This window comes from Hibiscus syriacus, unplaced genomic scaffold, assembly GCF_006381635.1.
Source record: "Hibiscus syriacus cultivar Baekdansim isolate YM2019G1 unplaced genomic scaffold, ASM638163v2 tig00110607_pilon, whole genome shotgun sequence".
NCBI classification, from domain to species: Eukaryota; Viridiplantae; Streptophyta; class Magnoliopsida; order Malvales; family Malvaceae; genus Hibiscus; species Hibiscus syriacus.
In genome coordinates this window covers 1,399,701-1,419,295 of record NW_024062799.1, presented here as the reverse complement: position 1 = coordinate 1,419,295, position 19,595 = coordinate 1,399,701, and the positions used below count along the sequence as shown (strand labels likewise).

At 36.1% G+C, this 19,595-nt stretch overlaps 1 protein-coding gene and 1 pseudogene across 2 annotated transcripts; both read left to right on the top strand.

Moving 5' to 3' along the window:
* Positions 1–12,315: 12,315 nt before the first annotated feature.
* LOC120135280 lies at positions 12,316–15,719 on the top strand (annotated as a pseudogene).
* Positions 15,720–17,112: 1,393 nt separating this feature from the next.
* On the top strand, positions 17,113–18,902 carry LOC120135282 (protein RADIALIS-like 3). Of its 2 annotated transcripts, none has more exons than XM_039151567.1 (2): positions 17,113–18,122; positions 18,664–18,902. In XM_039151567.1, exons 1-2 carry the CDS (start codon positions 17,836–17,838, stop codon positions 18,734–18,736), a joined length of 360 nt encoding a protein of 119 aa, XP_039007498.1. In that variant the 5' UTR covers positions 17,113–17,835; the 3' UTR covers positions 18,737–18,902. The 2 variants fall into 2 exon arrangements, with proteins under 2 accessions (XP_039007498.1, XP_039007499.1); XM_039151568.1 differs by having other exon boundaries at positions 17,119–18,122; positions 18,679–18,902.
* The last annotated feature ends 693 nt before the right edge of the window (positions 18,903–19,595 follow it).

The following is a 19,595-nucleotide window of genomic DNA, read 5'->3' as shown; positions in this document are numbered from 1 at the left end:
AGTGATAGAGTAACCTTTTTCGTTTTGGATTACTTTTGAAAATGTGATGAAATTTTCTAATGCTTCATCTTTAGTACTTAAGAATAGAACCCAAGTATATCTAGAATAGTCATCTACCAAGACAAATGCATATTGTTTTCCACCCAAGCTAGTAGTCCTAGTTGGCCCAAAAAGATCTATATGGATCAATTGTAATACTCTACTAGTTGATATGTCATTAATGGATTTAAAAGAAACTCGCTTTTGTTTTCTTTTAGCACAAGCATCACAGATTTTATTATTATCAAATTTAAGCTTAGGCAACCCTCGAACTATTGAATTAGCCGTTGCAAAACACTCATACTAGCATAACCAACTGTCATGTTCATCCTTAACAACTAGGCACAAATTAGTCATATCAATAGAATCTAAATGCACCATGTATATGTTTCCTATTCTATGACCAACAAGCATAATCCGATTAGATGCAATGTCAATGACTTTACAACAATTAATATCAAACATGACATTGAATCCCTTATCACAAAATTGACTAATACTCAATAGATTATGCTTTAATCCATTCACATATAAAACATTCTTAATTTGTATGGAAGAGGTATTACCAATAGTACCAATACCTTCAATGTGACTTTTTGAATCATCACCAAAAGTTACTTCTCCTCCATTTTTGGCGTTAAGCTCAATGAACTGACTTTTGTCTCTGGTCATGTGTCTTGAGCATCCACTATCAAGGTACCATGAATTTGAATTTGTTTCCCGTGCCTTGTAGCAATGCTCCTTTTCCTACAAACATAGATTAATTTTAATTTTTGGTACCCAAATTCTTTTGTGTTCATATTCATTAGTTTCCAAAATCCTAGTCCCCTTAGGTATCCATTTGTGTATGATATCCTTATCTTTAGTAGTAATGAGCTCTTTAGTAACCCATATACTTCTAACAATTTTTCCATTAGAGGTTCTTTGGGGACCTCTATGATTCTAGTTTTTAAAACTTTTTCTAACAAAGTTGGATTTTGAATTTTCTCCATTTTCAAAACGTTTTATTCCAACTTTATCAAAAGAAGCTGTAAGATCATCAATTTTCTGTTGATGATCATCATTGTCCTTTGAAAGTAAATTTTGCAAATCCAAAATTTTCTTTTCAAACTCTTCTACTTTGATTTGCAAATCTTTAATTTTACTTTCAAGATCGTTGTTGGTTTTGGATATGAGTTTATTTTCATTTTTCAATTTTGAAACATCATTTTTATATTTTAAAAACAATTTCTCATAATCCGAAGCCAACCCATTATATTCCTCTAATAGCTCATCATAGGATATATCATCAAAATCAGATGAGTTAGAGGTTACCTTATAATCTTCCCCGAATGCCATCAAGCACAAGTTTGCTACTTCTTGTTCCTCTTCATTGGAACATTCTTCATCGGAACCTTCTTCATCGCTCCATGTAGCCACATGAGCCTTGTGCTTATTCTTTGATTGACATTTTCTCTTCAATTGTGGGCAATCATATTTGACATGCCCCGGATTTTTTGCATTCATAGCAAATGATTGGGTCCTTCTCTTTTGGTACATTTTTAGGCCTTCATTTCGTTTGAATTTTCTTCCTCGGTAAGGTCTCATCATTTTTCTGAACCGTTTGGCAAACAATGCCATTTTCTCGTCATCGTCATCTTCATCCGAATCACTCTCATCTTTTGTGGATTTGAGAGTAACTCCAATGTTTTTCTTCTTCTCTTTCTCCTTTGGTGTCTCTTCAATCTTATCGAGGTCCACCTCATCTTCAAGTATCATTTCATGAGTGAGGAGTGAACCGATTATCTCTTCAAGTGTTAAGGACGTAAGATCCTTATACTCGATGATTGCCGTCTTCTTTGATTGCCATTATTTTGGGGAGTAAACTAACTTCCTTACAAGCTTTTCATTTGAAATGATCTCTCCATATGATTTGAGACCATTGACAATCGTTGAGAATCTATCCATCATAGCTTTGATATCTTCATTTGGTTTCATCCTGAAATTTTCATAGCTATGCATTAGAATACTAATTTTAGATTTATTTATCTCATCGGTACCTTCATGAGTGACTTGAAGTTTGTCCCATATTTCTTTGGCGATTGTACAAGATGAAACTCTTCCGTATTCATCTGGTCCAAGAGCACAAAATATAATATGGATGGCTTTGGAGTTGAGCTGGAACATTTTTGTCTCTCATTCACTCCATAATCTTGGATGAGTGAGAGGCTTGAAGTATCATTCTTCTACGACATTCCATGCTCCCATGTCACTTGCTTGAATGAAGTACATCATTCTATTTTTCCAGTAGGCATAGTTAGCCCCATTGAAGAAAGGAGGCTTGTTGACGGGCATCGAATCGAGACCATAGTCGAAGTTTGAAGTAGAGGCCATTGATGACTTTGATTATCGATGTAACTCTTCCCGAATCGACTCAAGAGGCGATTAAACCTTCAAATGAGTTAGGATTTGATGCCAATTGTTGAGTTAATCGATTGACGAATATGGCCAAGAGGGGATGAATTGGCAATAAAAATTTTGGTAGAAGCTTTTGTAGAAAATTGAAAGAAATTTGCACAGCGATTTAGAGTGGTTCGACTTTCTCAACCAAAGTCTACGTCCACTACCTTAGCTATCCACACTAAGGATTTTCCACAAATTCACTAATTTGTCTTTCTTTTGAGGACAAAGAGTAACCTTACAAACCCTCAAGAATTATACCCCAAATTCTCGAGAACATTCTCTCCCAAAGAGAACAATACAAATTTACAAACTTACAAGGAAATCCTCATAAGGTAGATTGTTTGCACAATTCTAGAACAAAGAAAAGAACACTCAAGAATGAATACAATTGAGCACAATAAGTGTTCTTGAAAGCAAAATGAATATTGAATGAAAAATAGGCTTGAAATGCTCAAACTTGAGGTTTGATGCTTTCTCTTTGATTCTCTCTTGATTCTAGTTGCTTGATGTTTCTTGTTGTTGATCAATGGCTTCTAAGCTTGCTTAAATACACCTTGAATCACTTATGAACGTTGGGGATCATTAATGAAGTTATTGTAGCCGTTTAAGTGTGAAAACAATAAATATTTCTGCTTGGAGCATGGGGGAATCGGTACCCCTTCATAGGGTATCGGTACCTGTAGTGTAAAATTCAAATATTTAGACCGTTAAATGCCTGAGGGTATCGGTACCTAAGTAGGGGATATCGATACCATATCATGGGGGTATTGATACCTACTAAGGGGTATCGATACCATCCGAGCATTCTGTTATTTCTCGGAATCAAAATGTTCATAGGGGTATCGGTACCCTATAGGGGGGTATCGGTACCATCCGAGTATTCTGTTATTTCTCAGAACCAAAATGTTCATAGGGGTATCGATACCCTATATGGGGGTATCGATACCATACTAAATAAAACTTATTTTTGGCTCGAATATGGCTCGAAATACTTTGTAGAAATTGTTTCAAAATTATTTTAAGATTGAAACTTAATTTTACACTTGAGTAAGGATTGAAAAAGACATTTGAAAACTCGGAGTAATATTTTTGATATTCGAAAAAGTTAATCGAATATATATTTTAATTTTCAATATAAAATCTTAAAATTCATTAACAATTAATTTGTTATATCAAAACATCAAAAAGTTTTCAACATAATATTTTTTACCTTTTCATTCTTCTCGTATTTTCCTAAGTTAATTATACAAAAATTGACTAAAATAATGGAAGATAGAGATTCTTACCATCGCTCTCTTTCCTTTGCAATATATATATTGTTTAATTTTTGTTTACCGTAATCCAAACAGACCTACAATATTACTTAGCACAAATAATGACAAAGTTTTCATTTTCCCTATAAATTTTAAAATAATAAATTACTCATTACCATTATTAATTTATAATAAATTGATCACTCATCGTTAATAGTTAATATAAGTAACAGAAATTCCATTAACCTGAGCTGTCCATTTACCTAGGCCGTTTACCGGTAACTATAATAGCAACGTCTACTTCTTCATCCTTTGGAACCTGCAAAACATGAAAATTTCTTACTAAAACTCGTTTACGACACTTCCGTTTTGAAACTGCCTCCAACAAGGAACATCCAAGTCAATTTCATCCACAATTAAACCCTTTATATTGCTATTAAGTCTAACGAACTCATATGGGGGCACTCTCAACTGTGAACCTTCCAGAATCCGATTGTGGCGGGCACCTTCCAGAATCTCCATACGGGCTCTCACTTGGTCTTGTCGCAACCAAGAGCAAACTGCAGCAACAATCCTGGATACTTATTTTCAACGACTCAAGCTCTAATGCATCTAACCATGGCTTATAAGTAAATCTTACCAGGGTTTCAAATAGTAGCCTAATAGCGGTATCGCGATCGCAGCAGTATCCGAAATCGGTATCGCGAAAAATAACGGTGTGGAACAGGATCACACCAGTAGCAGTGGATCACGGCCATAATTTAACGGATCGCGGTCAATCACTGTAATTACAGACCGCTATTCCGTTATTTTTTCGTTATTTTAATTTTTTTAAAAAGGTTTTTTTATTAAAAAAAATCAGCTCAATCGGAAAAAATTCACGATCGCGACATCTGCAATGATCACAATAGTATCCGTTATATCCGCAACCATAATAAACACGACGCGACCGAAACATGACCGCAAACGTTATTTATTGTTGATTTTTTGGCAAAATCCCACATTGGTTGTGTATAAGGAGGAGGGGAAATTCTTTTGTTATAAATAGAGTCATCCTCCTCCTTAGTTAAACATCCCACAAATATAAGTCTTCTTCTATATTAAAGGCTATTTGTATTCTTTCTTTCTCTTTGTAATATTTCCTCTATTAGTGAAATATTATTTTAGTAGTGTTCGAGGAGGTAGGTATAATTTTGGCATAACCTCGTTAAATTTTGGTGTTCTCTTTATGTCTATTTAATAACTATTGTCGGGTATAGTTGTTGTTAATTATTGTCCTATTAAAATTACTTGTCTTGGTAGTTCTGTATAAGGAAAGTGGGTTTTAAGAGGGATCATTGTGACCCCTCATCTTTCCTGATAATCTACCTTGGTGTGATTTTTAGTACAATCGTTTTCATAATAGTTACCTAGATAATAGTTTGAAAGGTGAATTTGTTATTATTGGTGGAAATTAACCCGAATTCTACAATAATTGGTATTAGAGCTCTTAGTTTATTTTAGTATGCTCTGTGGTTGCGGCTTAGGCTGATCTTCCACATCAGAAAAAATTTCCTTGGGATAATTGGCATTCCGCATTGACAGTTATTAAATAGAATTTGTAGCAGAAATGACAGACGCAACAAAAGCATCCACATCATCGTCAACAGCTGTGCCAAATGTTAGATTTGCAGTGGAGATTTTTTATGGCACTGGTCATTTCGGCATGTGGCAAAGTGAGGTTCTAGATGCCCTATTTCAGTAGGGTCTAGACATTGCTATTGAAGGAGAGAAACCAGATGATGTTGAGGAGAAAGAATGGAAGATGATCAATAGATTGGCATGTGGTACTATTTGATCGTGTCTTTCTAGAGAGCAGAAGTATGCATTTTCTAAGGAAACTTTTTCAAGTAAATTGTGGAAGGCACTGGTGGAGAAATTTTTGAAGAAAAGCGGTCAAAACAAGCTCTACATGAAAAAGAGATTGTTCCGCTTCAACTATGTACCAGGTACCACTATGAATGATCACATTACTAGCTTTAATCAGCTGGTGACTGATATGATGAATATGGACGTGACTTTTGAAGACGAAGATCTGGCTATGATGTTGATGAGATCACTTCCTGATGAGTTTGAGTATCTTGAAATTACTCTACTTCATGAGAAAGTTGATGTGTCTCTCAGTGAAGTAACTGCTGCCTTGTATAGTTATGAATTGAGAAAGAAAGACAAACAAGAAAACACAAGTGTCGAAGCAGAAGCTCTTGTTGTTAGAGGTCGTTCGAAGAGTCAGAATAAAGGAATGAGAGGGAGATCAAAGTCAAAGTCCAGATTGAGCAAAGATGAATGTGTCTTTTGTCGAGAAAAAGGGCACTGGAAGAAAGAATGTCCCAGGCTAAAGAACAAAGGCAAACCTGAAAAGGGAAAGGCTATCTCAGAATCAAATGTGGTCGAGTATGATGATGCAGATTCAGATTTCGCATTCGCTGCTACGCCATCAACCAATTGTTCCAGTTCATGGCTGTTAAATTTAGCTTGTAGCCACCATATGACCCCCAATAGAGAATGGTTCTTTGATTTTAAAGAACTAAAAGGTGGAATTGTCTACACAGCAAATAATTCCCCTCTTGACACACTTGGGATTGGTTTTATTCGCTTGAGGAATCAGGATGGATCAATCAGAACTTTAACAGGTGTCCATTATGTACCATATTTAATGAGAAATCTCATCTCTGTGGGAACCTTAGAGTCAAAAGGTTTAGAAATGAGGGAAAAAGATGGGATTATGAGGATTATCTCTGGTGCACTGGTGATAATGAAGGGAATCCGGAAAAGAAACAATGTGTATTACTTTCTGGGTAGTACAATTGTTGGGACAACAACAATGGCAGCTTCTACTGATGAACAGGAGTCAGAAGCAACCAGGTTATGACATATGCGCTTGGGGCATGTTGGTGAAAAATCCTTGAAATTGCTGATAGATCAAGGATTATTGAAGGGTGCTCGGGCTTGCAAATTAGCTTTTTGTGAGCATTGCATCAAATGGAAGAAGACGAGGGTGAAATTTGGAACAACAATCCATGATACTAAAGGTATTTTGGATTATGTTCATTCAGATGTATGGGGGCCTTCCAAGACAACTTCATTGGGAGGAACACACTATTATGTCACCTTTTGTTGATGATTTTTCCCGGAGAGTTTGGGTGTATACAACGAAGACAAAGGATGAGGTGTTAAGATTTTTCCTTAAATGGAAAAAGATGGTGGAGACTCAAACAGGCAGAAAAATCAAACGTCTCCGTATATACAATGTTGGAGAGTACAAAAATGATCCATTTATAAAAGTCTGTGAAGAAGAAGGTATTGTCAGGCACTTCACTGTCAGATCTACACCACAACAAAATGGGGTGGCAGAGCGAATGAACCGGATATTAGTGGAGAAGGTTCGGTGTATGTTGTCTAATGCTGGGTTAGGCAAAGAATTTTGGGTTGAGGCTTTGGTCTATGCTTGTCACCTTGTTAACCTCTTACCATCGACTGCTATTGGTGGTAAAATACCATTAGAGAAATGGTTTGGAGTACCTGCTACAGATTATGATTCCTTACATGTGTTTGGTTCCACTGCATACTACCATGTTAAGGAGTCAAAGCTGGATCCAAGAGCAAAGAAGACGATCTTTATGGGGATTACCTCTGGTGTGAAAGGCTATCGTCTTTGGTATCCAGAAACAAAGAAAATAATATTCAACAGGGATGTTACCTTTAATGAATCTACCATGTTGAGAAAGGTGACTTCAGAAAAATTGGAGCAGACAGATGGAACTCCCAAACAGGTGGAGTTTGAAAGAAGCAAAATTGACCCAGCCAGTAAAGAAACTGATGATGACTCTCCTATGGTAGAAGAAGAGTCAGATGAAGAAGAGGTTCAGACCCAAGAACCTCCACAGCAACATGAATCAATTACACTCAGAAAGGGAAAGAGGACCATTAGAAAAACTGCTCGTTATGCTGATATGGTCTCTTTTGCATCACCAATTGCAATTGATGACGTTCCTGCCACTTTTAATGAAGCAGTCCAAAGTTTAGAACATAAAAAGTGGAGGATCGCCATGAATGAAGAAATGCAATCCCTTCAAAAGAATCAGATGTGGAAACTAGCTAGTCTTCCGAAGGGAAAGAAGGCAATTGGGTGCAAGTGGGTATATGCAAAGAAAGATGGATTTCCTAACAAGAATAACATCCGCTACAAAGCAAGATTGGTGGCTAAAGGCTACGCTCAAACGGAGGGAGTTGATTATAATGAAGTATTTTCTCCAGTTGTAAAACATTCCTCCATCATAATTTTGTTGGCTTTAGTAGCACAGTTGGATTTGGAACTAGTTCAGATGGATGTAAAAATTGCATTTTTACATGGAGACTAGGATGAGGAAATCTACATGACTCAGCCAGATGGATTCAAAGTTGCTGAAAAAGAAGAGATGGTGTGCAAATTAGAAAAATCGCTATACGGATTGAAGCAATCTCCAAGGCAGTGGTACAAGTGATTTGACAAGTTTATGATAGGGCAGAAGTACACAAGAAGTAATTATGATCATTGTGTGTATTTATGCAAGCTACAAGATGGATCCTATATAAATCTTCTTCTTTATGTTGATGATATGCTGATAGCTTCCAGGAGTCAGACAGAAATTGCGAAACTAAATACTCAATTGAACAGGGAGTTTGAGATGAAGGATCTTGGTGAAGTAAAGAAGATTCTAGGCATGGAGATATCAAGGGATAAGAAATTAGGGAGGCTTTTTTTGTCTCAGAAAGAATATCTGAGGAAGGTACTAAAACGTTTTGGCATGAAAGAGAAGTCAAAACCAGTTAGTACACCTCTTGCTCCTCATTTCAAGCTCGGTGCATCCATGTCACCTAAGGATGATGCAGAACGAGAATACATGTCAAAGGTTCCGTATGCAAGTGTTGTTGGTAGCTTGATGTATGCAATGGTGTGTACGAGACCCGATATTTCATAGGCAGTTGGGGTTGTGAGCAGGTATATGCATGATCCTAGAAAAGAGCATTGGCAAGCTGTGAAATGGATTATGCAGTATATTCTGAACACCGTAGATGTTGGTTTGGTCTTTCAGCAGGACAAACAAGATGGTCAGTGTGTTGTTGGGTATTGTGATTCAGACTATGCAGGTGATTTGGATAAGCGTCGATCAACTACTGGTTTTGTTTTTACATTTGTAAAGGCACCAGTCAGTTGGAAGTCCACCTTACAGTCAACAGTGGCTTTGTCTACTACAGAGGCAGAGTATATGGCAGTTACAGAGGTTGTGAAGGAGGCAATTTGGCTTCAAGGGTTGCTTGGTGAATTGGGAATGGAACAGAAGCATATCAAAGTGCATTGTGACAGTCAGAGTGCTATTCATTTAGCAAAGAACCAGGTTTACCATGCAAGGACGAAGCACATCGATGTTTGATATCACTTTGTACGAGAGATTCTAGAAGAATGTGGAGTCATAATCCAGAAGATTCGGACCACTGAGAATCCTGCTGATATGTTGATAAAAGTGGTAACTGCGGTCAAGTTTAAACATTGTTTAGACTTGGTCAATATTGTTACAAATTGAAAGATGAATTTACAGACACTATTGAAGATTGGATTTTTGAGAGATGTGTGTGGAATTTTCCAAAGTGGAGATTTGTTGGTTTTTTGGCAAAGTCCCACATTGGTTGTGTATAAGGAGGAGGAGAAATTCTTTTGTTATAAATAGAACCATCCTCCTCCTTAGTTAAGCATCCCACAAATATAAACTTTCTTCTATATTAAAGGCTATTTGTATTCTTTCTTTCTCTTTGTAATATTTTCTCTATTAGTGAAATATTATTTTAGTAGTGTTCGAGGAGGTAGGCATAATTTTGGCCTAACCTCGTTAAATTTTGGTGTTCTCTTTATGTCTATTTAATAGCTATTGTCGGGTATAGTTGTTGTTAATTATTGTCCTATTAAAATTACTTGTCTTGGTAGTTCTGTCTAAGGAAAGTGGGTTTTAAGAGGGACCATTGTGACCCTCCTCTTTCCTGGGAATCTACCTTGGTGTGATTTTTAGTACAATCGTTTTCATATTAGTCACCTAGATAATAATTTGAAATGTGAATTTGTTATTATTGGTAGAAATTAACCAGAATTCCACAACATTTAAAACCCTGGTGGAAGCAGGAATATGTTTTCATCTTTTCATGTTCTCTTTTACTTTTTTCCTTCTTTGTTGCAGCTCTATATTGGAGAGCTCCAGTAGGGGAAAATTAGATGATGATGGAGTTAGCCTGGAAAATATCAAGATCAGGGTTCAGGTTTAAGTATCGAATCCATCCTCTGCTTCCATGCTGATTTGGTATCTTTACAAGCTATCCGTAGTATGTTTGGTTGTTACTGGTATTGTTATATGCTAAAGGCTTTCTTCTCTTGGCCGCAGTTTGTTCATAGTTTTACCGCTAGGGATAGTGATAAATGGCAATCCTTATAGAACTTGGGTGTAGGTTCAGCCTGTACATATACCATCTGCAGTATCTCCAGCCATATCATTCGACACTTATGGAACTTTTTGAAGACGTTCTTGTTCAGTTGCTATTGCTTAATGGGGCTTAATAGTGATTTATATGACCAAAAGTGGCAAAGATTGATGCACCAACAGACCTCATCAAAGCCTTTCAAAGAGGAACATTTATTTGGAGATTGCTAAGCGCTTTGGCAATCGACAAATAACATGGAATGTGAGTGTCTGACAAGGGAGCCTTATTGCTCACATGTCCATTAAAACTTGACTTAATTGTATTAGCTCTTAGAAATATGATGGTTGTTGTATCATTTATTCCATTTAAGTAGTACATATTTTTCTGGACTGAAGTTGGCTGGAAGCCATTTGTGTTCGGTGATCTAAACTCAAACATCTTAACTCAGTTTAATTATCATACCTCACTTTGATCTTATCCCAAATTTGATTTTATTAAGAACTCTAGAAATTTATAAACAAAAATAAAATAACTTGAAATTTGTAAATTTTATCAACAGATCTCAATTTAACGTGATTTAATCTTATAAATTATAAAATTGCCGAGTCGATTTCTTGGTGGCCCTAGCATTTTTCTCTGGTGTTGACGTTTTTATTTTGATTTTGTATGATGTTCTATATTTTCTCTATTGTTGTTTTTGACGGGGTCTTTTGTTTACGTTGATTGTGTTCGTCCAGGGACTTTTGTTGCTCCTGATTATTCTTTAGGCTGCTTTGTCTTATGTTTATGGTGACATCTTTAATTATTTTCATTTATTTTTATAAAGAAAAGGCTCTAAAAGAATAAATATTTATACGTACCAATTTAATAAAAATAAAAAAGTTTTAATTAAATACATGTACTTCCATTGTGACCCATAGGGGTGTTCAAATTTTTGAACTACTTCGGTTAACCGATCGAACCGAATTAGTTCGGTTAATTCGGTCGGTCACCGAATTAATTCGATCGGTTAACGGTTAAGAAAATTTTTAGAATTCGATTCGAAATCAATTAATTAACTGAAAAATAATTTTTAATATTTTGTTCACTCCATAATATGAGCCCCACTTCCTTTATGTGCTCCTCGATTATCAATTCTTTTCTGCCTTGATTTGTGTAAAGTATGAGCAGGTGGAGCATGGGCAAAAGTGATTAGTGGAGCATGGGTGAGGCAGGAGCATGGGGCTACGGTAATGATAATTAATTTGATGCAATGCAAACTGTCAATCTGTTTTATGATAAGTTTGATGCAAGTAGAACCAAAGTCACCCTTTTCAAATGAGCCAAATACTTTTGTTATATGAAAGTAAAACCACTTTTACATTGACAGTTTGATGCAATGGGTGAGGCAGCAACATGAGCCAAACATGAGCAAATTCAACTTGCATTGACAGTTTGATGTAAGATCTGGACTTTTTGTTTCTGGGATAGATTATTAATTCTTCGACTTATTATTTCCTTGCAGATGTTAGATGCTTCACAGACACTTCTACCTGTCGATGAGCTCAAGAAACAATTTAATGAAGAGGGTGTTTCCTATTTATCTTCCTTTTTATCATTATTCCTTTCCCTCTTTACATTTTCTTCTTTCCCAGTTCTGCAGCATGCATTTGGCCATCTCATATTTGGTTCACATATTTGAGGGGTTGGAAGCATTATGTTAGTCTTTTGTTTCAAAAATTCTAAAAAAAATCAATTAATTCGAAAATTAATCGAATTAACCGAAATTTATTCGGTTTGGTTAATACTTTTAAAAAAAAATTTAGTTCAGTTAACGGTTAGAGAAAAAAAATTCAATTAATTCGATTAAGGATATTTCAATTTGGTCGACTACCGTTTTAACCGAATGACCACCCTTAGTGACCCAAACCGTCTTGCCCCAAATCCGGTTTTCAAACAAGAAAATCCACCCCAGTAAAACTTGATCAGAAGTTCAGAACTCGGAGTATCTGGGCCTCTATCTTTTCCGATCGTAGATGAGTTGTGGGCCGCCTTCTCCTGGCCCTTAACTTTCCATCACTAACAGGCGACAAGTTCGCAAGTCGCAACTCGCGAGTACTTGGTACGGCAGGCAATACTTACTTCCCCCGGAAACTGAACAACAAACAGAGCTCTAGCAATCGATAAGGCGAACTGGAGAAAAGGGAAATAACTATGAGACTCAGAAAAGGGTTTAGCCGGTTCATCAATTCATAGAGGCAATTTCAAGTAGCAAAATCATATCACAATCCTTGCAATGAAAGATCTTTTCCTTTGCCAGCGATTCCGAGCATTTTTCTATCCTTTTGTCGCTATTATTCCACTGGTGAGCCTTTCTATGTGCTTACTAGTTTCTGTTTCAGAAAAAAAGTACAAATTTAAGTGTTGTTTTCGTAATGGGCAGAGCTGCAGCCTCAGGTTTCAACTGACCTTCTTAAAATCATGGAACAAAGATTAGTTGCTATTGAGCATAGGAGTGCTTTTCTCGAGAATTTCATAAACCAGGTAATATCTTTTAATCTCATTTTTTTCTATTTAATGCTTCTGTTTAATTGTATTATGATCTTTGTTTTATTTTAATTGAGCTTGGTGGCTTGGGTTGAAGTCAGCCGGAAGCCTCACCAACCGAGTATTCCAAAGCTAACAAAGAGCTTCGAAAACTTAGGGACTCAATGGACCTTATCAGTGAGTTGAGAACCAAACAGAAGGTATAGTTTTTGTCTTCATTTCCTGTCTCGTACTAATGTTTGTTACGGTTTTATCCTCTGGTTCGGTGAAACAACATTTTCTCTACCTTGGTTGATAGTATCATGTATCTTGTATTCAGTTAAGTTCACTTGGGTTGATGAATGATAATATAGTATATATACTATAGCCTTAGGGGTTTTTTATGCGCTATTAGTTTCTATTAGCTTGTGATTTTGTCCTATGAGGATGCCGTTTTAAGCTTCTTTTTTTGGTTCCCCATTTTAAGTAGAAGATTGATGGTTTGAGGTCGTTGATGGCTAAATGCCCCGACGACAAAGATATGCTTGAGATGGCAACTGAGGATTTGCATAAGGCTTTGGAGGAAGAGAAAAGACCGCAGAACTTGCTACTCAAGTCGTTACTTCCTGGGGATGATGCTGACCAGAGGGACTGCATTTTGGAGGTTAGAGCAGGTAATGACTGTATGTTGAGATGGGCACTTGAATGCTGGTTTCTTTTATTCTTTTTGCTGATTATTTTTCCCCCTTTTTTACTCGGGAACTGGTGGGGAGGAGGCTTCTTTGTTTGCAATGGATGTATTCAAAATGTAAGCCAATACAGCATGATCTTTGGAGAATCATGAATTTTGTCTAGAAGCTGCTTATCTGAGAGGTTTTTACTTGCATGGTTATGACAGGTATGAGAGATATTCACATAAGAAGGGTTGGAGGTTTGAAGTGGTGGATATAGCAGAGTCTGATCTGAAAGGATACAAGGTATGCATTCCATTTTCTGCATTTGCTAGGGTGTTGATCTTTATAAACTTTAAGGAATCATCTTTTGGAGTTCATCTTCTGTCTGCATCACAGAACCTTGACTTCTTGTGCTCTTTATCAGGAAGCTAGTGCTGCAATATCAGGATCTGGTGTTTATGGGAAACTTAAATTTGAGAGTGGAATTCACCGGGTTCAGGTTTTGTTTCTGAATTTTTTACATGCAATATAAGGCTTTTAAGCATAACTTGTAAATTTACTTGGAGTTTCTTTGTGCAGCGTGTTCCGGTGACAGATAAATCTGGACGTATACACTCTAGTGCTGTATCTGTTGCTATTCTCCCTCAGGCTGATGAGGTGCTTAAGGATTTGATTTGTGCTTCATTTGTTTTGTATTTTGTTTTTGTTCTTTTTAATCTGTTTGAAATTGAAAGGTTGTTAGATGTATTTCGTTGAACATTCTGTTAAGTGTTCTGTTATATCCTTTTTGCATGCTTTGACTAATGTTCTTGTTGAGGTTATGCAGGTAGATGTCCGGTTAAGAAATGAAGATCTGAGAATTGATACTTACAGGTCTGGTGGTTCTGGCGGTCAACATGCAAACACCACCAACAGTGCAGTGCAGTAAGAGTCACACATTTGCCCACTGGTATAATAGTATCCATACAGGAAGAACGATCCCAGCATATGGTAGAGTACTAAAATGTTTTAGTTTAGATCTTTTGCTTTTTTTTATAAGAACTTAGATCTTTTGCTCAAAACATCATTTTTCCATATCGTGTGATAGGTTGCCAAGACATAATACTTCTTAGGGTTGCTGTCTCTCCTTATTTTTTCCACCTTGGAGTGATTTTATTTGTTTCAATATGATCTAAACATGAAAAAAGGTTTTTCATTTGCAAAGCTTATGATGTGCTAACTTTTTGCTTCACAACTCTTAGTCAACATGCTAGTTTCAGCCTTCTGTCAATTTTATTGCCTTATTATTGATTATCTTCAGAACCACCTTGTTTGCCCCCAAGGAAGATACTTAATCAGTTAGAATTCAACTTTTAACCTGGAGGTCTTGGGTTCGAATATTGGGATTGGGGAGAGATAGCTCCTTTATGCCTTTCAAAGCTCAATAGAAAGTAGTTTTTGAGAGTTTCTGATTAATGATATATATGGCGTATTTGAGGTCTCTTAAGTATGCAATATATGGATTATATGTTACTAAGATAGGGAGTAAAGCACTGAAATATCAATTTGGATGGTTTTCTATAACAGTATCATCCCTCTTATCAGCCATGGATATGTTTATCCTGATGCTTTTGTAACTCTCTTCTTCCTTTTTGCTTCATATGATAGAACAAAGCCAAGGCACTTAAAGTGCTCTGTGCAAAGCTGTATGAAATAGAGAGGTCTAGACTTCATACATCTCGATCAAAACTTAGATCCGAACAGATATGGATTACCATGAGATGAAATTCGAGTCTTTTTGGTCCTTCAAATCTAGACGAATGGATACTGACCACTCTGATATAAGCAGATTGGTAGCGGAGACGGATCTGAGCGCATTCAAACCTATAACTTCCCTCAAGGGCGTGTCACCGATCATCGTGTCGGCATCACATATCATGCTATAGATGATGTGATGCAGAGAGAGAATTCGGACGTCTTTGTTGATGCTCTTCTTTTGCAACAGGAAATGGATGCAATTGCAACCTTCAGTTCTGCTCAATGACCCATAGTACTGGTTTCAGAATTTGTCATTAACCATCTCATTTCATGCATGAAAGGGTCAATACTCTTTGTTGTCTTGCAATCAGGGCCTATAAAATATTCTAATTCATATTGGTGATGCATATGTCTTGCATGACGTGTCCCATCGCATGTTGTATTTTTTTACTGATTGTTCTCGAAACAATTACAGATTTACAATATCATCATGATATAGCGTGTTACACAAATATTTTAGGGTTAATTATAGTTGACATTTTGTATTATTGTCCCCACGGAGCAAACTTGATAGCCATGCATTACGGGGTTTGCAATTATTATCTTTTCTATATCTGAGAATGGTTTATGGACCAACGACTTATAGGACTAGTATTGAAGTGTTGGTGATATTTTAACGAATATACAAACTTGCTTTAAAATATGAATATTTTATTATTCGTGTTGCTATTTGAACTTAGATTAATAAATTATTAGCAAGATGATATATGATCGTATAAATTACGGTAAATTACTTATTTGTTCACTGATTTAGTTTATGTTTCAGTCATTCAATTATTATTTTATTTCAAATTCATACTACATATTAAATATTGGTTATACCTATCATTAATTTTTTATTGATGATGTTGATGTATTTTTTTTATTTTCTAATATTGACGTGATATTATCTTATGTTGATATATCAGCATTACTGTTAATCTTTTAACGACAAGTGGTTAAAAGAGAATCAAAACATAATATTGGGTATAATTTTGAAAAAAAATAATAATTGAGGTAACAAAAACATAAATTAAGTAATAGGTGGTGACCAAATAGGTAGTTTACCCTATAAATTAATTTGCCTAAAATAATACCACTAGTCTATCGTCAAAGCCAAATAAAAAGAGCGGATGGGATTTGGTTTGATGCGTGGAAGGTGGGGCCACGTTCTTACCTTTCTTGCTCTTTGGGTCGAAATCATTTTCTGGGGGGTATGGAAAATGGTTGTTACTTCGAAAAACAAAAATTGTCTTTAGATTATATTTTTATAAATAAAAATATATTTTTATGATAATAATATTTTAAATATTTTATAGGATAAATTACAAGTTGATCATTCAATTATAAAAAAATTCAAATGTACAAAGAGTGCAAGAGTTTGGAGTATGATGGTCATTTTATTCGGACACGATGAGTTTGGATTTGATTTGATTGAGTTGAATTTTTATTTTAAAAATTTAGATTTGAGTTGGATTAGAATTTTAAAGGGTATGATTGATTATAGTCGAATTTAAATTTAAGGTGAAAATTCTTATCTTACATAATATTATAATTATTCTCTATATATTTAATGATGTTTATAATAAAACTCTTTTTATTTTTTCAATTAGGCCTTTGTTATATTTAATAAAAATAAATTATATATACATATATAGCGGTCGGATCGAGTATGGATTTTAACGTAAAATATGAGGATTCTCTTAAACCTAGGTGGGATGCGGAGGACTTCAGTTTTTAAAATGAATCTGTTACTATCTGGTTGGGAGTATATCTTAACCTCATAGTCCATATTGGGATGGTATTGTCCTGAATTTATGGTAAAATCCTTAGGTTCCAGAAGTGTCCGGAGTGAAGGGGACAGGTTAACACATCAATTTAAAAGCAAAGCTTACCCTGAGAAACTTGATAAATGAAAAAGTTGAATGGGGATTAGTTTTCAGTGGCCAAGGGAAAGGAAACGAAAGGTTATCTTCTACAACCAAGTCTTTTCTGCCCATTAAAAACGTCCTTGAAAATGACTTCCAAGGTCTCATCTGTAATTGCATGGAAACTTATGATCAGAAAAATCAAGCAAGATTTGATCCTGCCCACAGAAGTCTCTTTCTTGAGCTTCAAGGTAGAAAATTTTGGGGGAAATGGGAAAACTTTTCATTGGTTTGAAGATTAAACCATGACAGATTCTTTTCCATTGTTGGGTTTTTATTTACTTTTTAATATTTCATCATGTAGATGCTGTATTGCCGGATCTAATAATGTTTAGAATCCGAGGCTATACGTATGGCAAGAAATGGTTAGTTTAAGTCCTTAAGCTTTGTCTTTTTTCCTCCTTTGATTTTCCCGTTTTAGACCAGGTTGATTGAAAGTTATAATAGTAATATTTTGCCCGTCGTTAGATCTAAACTAAACAAAATTCCACCCTGTTGTATCTGGCAAAAAGGAAAACAAAACAAAAAGGGAAGATCTGCTGCTCAAAAACAGGTATCTGACACCTCCCCAAAGACATAGGGGTGTTAGAATCTGGTCTGGAGAATCAAACAAGTTGCTCTCTCAAGCTCTCGTTCTTCGATGAATCCTAGAATGCTAAACGATTACTAAGTCTTCTTCCTCAATTGCCTCAAAAGAACCGTTATTGGTCGATCGAAGGCAAACGGTGTTATATGGATAAGTTCCCGGATGTTTTGTGTGGTTGGAGCTGGGAGGAGAACAAGTTGTTTGAGCTGGCTTTAGCTGTGGTTGATGAACGACACCCTGATCGTTGGGAAGTGGTTGCTGCCATGGTTGGAGGCAAAAAAACCGCAGAAGATGTGCATAAACATTACGTGATACTCTTGGAGGATTTGCAGTTCATCGAATCGGGTAAACTCGATCATGAACTGGCCGAAAGGAAGCCCTGTATTCAAGTCGACTGCACTCAATCTGTTTGCTGGACTGATGATGATAACAAGTACACACCATTCTTTCTTTCCTGTCTGCTTCTTCTGCATCGATTCCTTTATTTTCATTTTCAAGTCGGCTTTCGTATACATGCATCTGGGAAGGTTGTTGACCCTAAAAACTGAGCCAATTGCCGGCTCAAACTTGACTTGCCTTTCATAAGGACACAAATAGAAGAATCCTGTTTTCCTGTGCCTCTCTGTCTAGGACTTTCAATTGTTTCTACTTGCCTTATTTTATTTTTCTAGGGCGGGCCTTTCATGCATCATGAATTCGTAGTACCAAATATCTCTAATCTATTTCCCCCTTGCTTTTATTTTCTTAATCGACTGTGTTTTGAGGAATTCAACTTCATATCAGAGTATGTAATTTGGATAAATGGTTCTGCTATGATTATTTTGTTCTACATCTATGACGATGAATATTCAAAATCATAAGCTTCTGTTATCTTTATCCTTTTGCAATCCGAATCAGAGTCTGTATATGTATCCCATGCCTTATTATTTAGCTTATCAAGTTAAAACAATGTAATATCGTCTGATGTCTTACAGTTTTTCCGCTTACAGCTTGCTGGTTCGGTTGGACATAATTGATTCCCCTAAAAGCTGTACTGCTTCTTTATGAAAGCATATTTGGTCACCAAAACTCACGTCCCACAAGAATGCAGTATCGATTCTGATGCTATATCTTGTTCCTTGATTTAATCACTCTCTTCATTGTAAAACAGAATTTCTCTGAGATTTGAACTTTTCAATTTGTTGATAGTAGAAATTGTTCTTGGCCTTGTTTATTTGAAGTTTAGTATGATGTGTTTAAGACTTGATCCTTAATATGAATGGTTCTCCTCTTTGAAGAAGCATCCCAGGTTCCGAAATCGACATAAAGGTAGTTTACTTACAATCATGATTAAACGAGAAACTTGATTTCATTAAAAAAAAAAACCAGTTATTTTGAAGCTACAAACACCCAGAATTTAGAACGAGTTCTTTTACTTTTCTTTTTTTTTTTTTTACTGGGGGTTAAGTCTTATCATGAGATACAATACAAAATAGAAGCAATCGCATAACATTACAGCTGAGGCATACCCTGAAATTCTTCATATCCACTATCTCCGGTCACTAAAGCGATGCGCATTCAAGTCTTATTGTTTCATTTCCCCCTACTATCTGGGTTTGCTGAATGGTTAATCTTCAACAAAACAAGAAAAAATGAAGAAAAAAGAGCTGGGGCCGTAGTGGCACAACAAAAGTCACCACAAATACCTTAGGGCGCGACTATCATGAACCTCAATCCACATTCAATCACTAGCATATAAGAATAAGAAAAAAAAACGAAACGAAATAAGATTAAAAAACGGAGAGGGAGGAGAAAATAGAGGAGGCGGAGCCAGGGAAGAGGCAGTGCATGGGCGGAGAAACAACAGAATCTGTTGGTAGATCCATCCATGCTCAGCCTGTTCCCTGTCTTTGTCTGTCTGTCCCAT

What these genes read in the sequence shown, in the direction of transcription:
- LOC120135282 (XM_039151567.1), top strand. Translation starts at nt 17,836, where the DNA reads ATGGATAAGTTCCCGGATGTTTTGTGTGGTTGGAGCTGGGAGGAGAAC. An exon ending in TGGACTGATGATGATAACAA is followed by an intron (nt 18,123 to 18,663) that starts GTACACACCATT and finishes GATGTCTTACAG; the next exon opens with TTTTTCCGCTTACAGCTTGC.